At 42.1% G+C, this 4,639-nt stretch overlaps 1 protein-coding gene across 1 annotated transcript; it reads right to left on the reverse strand.

Annotated features, from left to right (window-relative positions):
- Window positions 1-2,331: 2,331 nt before the first annotated feature.
- On the reverse strand, window positions 2,332-2,652 carry LOC308314573 (general transcription factor 3C polypeptide 6-like; the record flags this gene model as incomplete). The annotated part of the gene is made up of 1 exon (XM_080762203.1): window positions 2,332-2,652. One exon carries the CDS (start codon window positions 2,650-2,652, stop codon window positions 2,332-2,334), a length of 321 nt encoding a protein of 106 aa, XP_080618329.1.
- Window positions 2,653-4,639: the final 1,987 nt, after the last annotated feature.

Consider the following 4,639-nt stretch of genomic DNA (forward strand, 5'->3'; position numbering starts at 1 on the left):
CCTGGCCCTGCTGCTGGCTGCGCCTTCCCTAAGTTATCGCTGTTTTACGGCAAGGCAGTTTGATTCACTGAAGCGCAGCAGCTGCATCGTGCTACCATAATAACACAGCAGCGACTGCATGGACGTGATGTGTAGGAATGAATGCCAATCAGCGACCGGTGAAGGAGAGGAGGCGGGGAATGTGAAACCTCCCTGATGACTGGCGCAAATAATCCACCTGCTTCTCAGCTAACAACAAGCCGCAGGCGAGGCGAAGGCGTAGCAAGGACGAACTTGTTTGAGAAGAGAAGGTTGTCAGGTTCAACTTCTGTACTAGTACTAGTAGAAAGGAATCCGCTTGGATGCCAGAAATTTGTTTAATCTACATGTTAAACATAATGAAGAATGCCACGGCCCACCGGGTTTGTTTGGTTCTCCTGCTGGGATTTCACTCGTCCGTCCGCCGGTCGCCCCCTCCCTTCCACCTCTGACTGCCCTCTTGTGAGCTCCGCCCGCCTTGTCCATCCTATCTTGTCATAACTCTTGTAGTGAATGATATAGGCCGTAGTCCGCCAGCCGGGGTTCTGGGGTGGGACATTTGGTTTATATATTTTTTTTATTGGCCTAAAATATTGTCATACATTCATGAATCTGAATTACTGACCGGCTGTCGATATTGAGCAATTTGTTTTTATAGGGGTTTTTATGTGACCATGCCATTAACATCCTATATAAAGGCAAAAATGTCAAAATTTCATTATGCTTTAAGTAGCATGTGACATGTCAAACTAGGGGTTTTTCATATTCTGAATCCATTCCAAGCAGTAGGGGAATTTGGGCACATTTGGGCAAGTGGCTATTGTGCAAAACTAATAGGCTACATTTGATTCAAAAGCCCTATATAGTTTGACATGTCACATGCTACATAGAACAAAAAAACATTGCAGGATGCACCTGGGACGTATCCTCAGTGATGTAGGCTATCCCAAGGTCCTCTGGGTTTCGGGTCTCACAACATCATACCCTCACTCGACCCAGCCGGGGTGATCAAGTCCCGACCTACGTCCCAGTATAGTTACCCTCGATCAGTCCCATTAGGAAAAAGGTTAGGAGCATCAGATGATTCAGATCAGACTGCCCAACTCCAACAACTGTCTATGCTCTAGTCTATATAGTATATATCCGCAAATTGATATACCCTGAACATTAGAAATTACATTAGGACACTTTGTAGGCCTACTGGTTATTAATATTGCACATATGTCATTATTTTAATTATGTATTATTTATAAATGTACTTTGGCATGTTAGAACGCACCGTTCACATCAACCATAATGTGAACAGAACCCTAGCTTTTTACTGTACTGTTGATTGGGCTACTGTCCAGAAGGGGGGGCCACAGCCTCAGGTCTTGGACCTCAGTGATGTTAGCAGCACCACATAATGAAAACATGAATAAAACAAACATTTAATGTTTGTGTTAGGGACAAGACGACGTACATTTTCCCTTCTAGCACCCCTCAAAAATAAACATGATAGGCCTATGCCATTGCCCAGTGACCATGCTGCACCTGTGATGTTCCTTTTTACTGACACAAAGTTTAAAATATGCACAGAATGCACAGAATATCAATATGCACAGAATGCACAGAATGCATAGAATATCAATATGAATATGAAGCAACTGAAGCAACGTTATTTCAATGGTAGTGGAGGGAGAGAAAGGACGATGAAACGGCAACCAATGGGTGCGAAGAGGGGCATAACCACAGGCAGGACTTGACAAAGGGTGAATTGTGCCATTTTATATATATATATACACCGGTAACATCAGGTATTTAATGAGTGACGTAATATGATATGAAGGGTATGCGCTATGGGGTTAACTTGGTACACTATGTATTAACTTTAATACCAGTCAGAGGACTGAAGGGAGGAACATTTGAAAGCACCGTTTACAGACCTATTTACAGCAGGATGTACAGGTTTTAGGACTAGGAGGGCCTGGGGCCCCATTTACGGCCGTATGCCATATTGGAGAGGCCCCAGGGCACTGGCCCCGGTCTATAATCTCTACATGCCTCAAATATTCTATATCCTTTATTGCCTCTCAGAAAAACATGAACTTGCTGAACTACCATGAACTTGCTGAACTAACAGTAATTACAGTACAGACAGACAGAATTATTCACGTTTTCCTTTTTTTCCCCTGCATTGAATGTTGGATTTTCTGCTGTTAATATTTTCATCTTCTTTTCGCTTTGAAGACCCCCTGCTAATGTTCACACCCTGTGTCCTTCGTCCATGTGTTCTCCTTGTCCTGCAGGGTGGAAGGTATAGCGTCTTGCCATTCAGCGTCTATCACCACTTCCTGTGCTGGTCTCTCCCTCCTTCTCAGTGAGGAAAGTACGCTGCATCACTAGCCTCTTCACAGTGTGACACTTGTACTTGAGCTCTTTGGGGTTGTTCCCCTCCTCAAAAAGCACACAGGTACCCACCGCGTCTTCATACTCCCCAACAAGCACACACTGGCCCAGCTGCATCATGGGGCTCTCGCTGTCGATGTCCAGGATCTTGCAGGTGCCTCGTGGTAACTTGGACAGGTCGTTGTGCATCACACCAGACAGCTCCACTACGACCAGCTGCTCCTGCTCCTCCCATTCGTCTTCCATAGTCAAAGCTCCTGTGCTGAAAACAATGTCAAATTGATGTAGCTGCACACATCGACACCATATAAGGTCAACACACGCTTCACAACATAGTCTATGATGTCATGATGTATCAGTATGACATAGACGTGTGCTGAAACTGAAAGACCTGAGGTCCAGAATGTTCGCTGTTCGTTGATATTAAATTATATTTATTTACTGTCCAGAATCCTATACTTTTAATGCAAATAACATAAATAACAAACAGTCAAACGTGGTGAATGCAACAGTCCCTGTCTGCACAGTCAGAAAACAGTTTGCCTCCTATCAGCAACACCTGCAATTCATTAGGGACAGGGTTAAATACCCTCCCAGTAACTATGGCAACCTAGGCCTTGATTGATAAATTGGCATTGCCCTGTAGTGACATTACAGAGATGATAAGGAGGCTCAAATGGCTCTTACAGCCTCCATATTTGGGCAACTATAGGTTTCAGCCCTGATCTGACCGAAATTAACTAGAAATGTGGTTGCACCGATAATTTCAAGCTTTGAGTCTTGCATAAGTCCAGTATGATAATGATGATGATATATTGACCCACATGAGTCACGACGTCACAGGGATCCTAACGTTTATACAGCACAAATACATAATAAAGTCGGTTGCACTCTGAGCAACCACACTAATAAAGTTAAATATTTGCGTTATAAATATTAGCTATGTCTTTGTGTAAACACACAAACATTGAAGACGAAGGTGAGGACGCAAATTGTGATTGGCCGGAATGAGATGATATATGATGCATCTCGTGCAGCCCTATTGTGAGGGCCCTCACGATAACATAAATAAGATCACTGGTTTCACCAGTCCAGTGATCTATCTTACTGACATGCCCATATAGAGATGTCTGATGTCTTTCATGTCCCATATGCCCATATACTGTATGGTGAGCTATCCATTTTATGCCCATATATCGAGATCCCTGATGTCATCAGTATATGGCCATATATGGGCATGCAAATAATCCCATGGATATTATAACTAATATTTTTAGTAATGAGGACAGAATCGGCTGAGCATCGCATAACGGGTGTGCCACAGGGGAGTGGGACACCCGTATAAGTGGCAGATATTCTGTGCTGAAATTGGTGCCCAAATGTGTAACTCAAGTAGGCTTTACAGACAGCATGCATGGGTCAAATGTACTCACAATGCACTCAACCAAATTCAGCAAAAGAAAGAAAAAAAATATATCATCATATCCCCAAACTGGTATGGTATGAAGTAGTATAATTATGATACAGGACACAGGTTACTTGGTTTTCATACTGAAATACAAGAGATCTAGTAACATAAGTTACACACAAATGTGATTTGTTTTTGACTGAGATACTTTATTTTGCCTATAATTTATACACCATAGTAGGAGATTGTCACATGTGAAAAAGGACAGATCTACAAGACATCAACTCGTTGCAATGTGACATGCTAGTCAGTTAGTTTGTATGTACTGTAGATCTGTTATTTTGAAATAGCTTTTGCTAATTTGTGATATAAGCTGTAGGCCTATGTGTAAAAGTATAGTTTAGTAATATAACTCGTAACGTAATTAGATATATTAAGTAATAGGTTGAGTAATATTGTTTTAAGATGTAACTACTGGTATTGCTCTTGCTGAGTAACTTCCCATTTTGTCCAGCAGGGTGCAGTACCAACCTTGAAAGCGTGTCTGTCTGAGCAGGTTTTAAAAGAGCTTGTCGCAGATCAAAGGACATGACCTCTCCTTTCCTCTAGTGACTTCTAGTCTACCTGACCATCTGCTGGTGGGCGCTGCCTAGGGCTGTCACGATTATTTACACATTTAAGTTTAAACTTTTTTGCATTGAACATTGTAACGTTACAATTTGTATTTCTATTTGCCTTTTTAGGCTTTATAATCACAAATTGCACTATGGCAGATATGACAAATAACTTGATTATACAAGGTTTCACGTTTCTGTCCTCACTTTC

Source organism: Protomyctophum bolini (assembly GCF_963924005.1).
Source record: "Protomyctophum bolini genome assembly, chromosome: 4".
NCBI classification, from domain to species: domain Eukaryota; kingdom Metazoa; phylum Chordata; class Actinopteri; order Myctophiformes; family Myctophidae; genus Protomyctophum; species Protomyctophum bolini.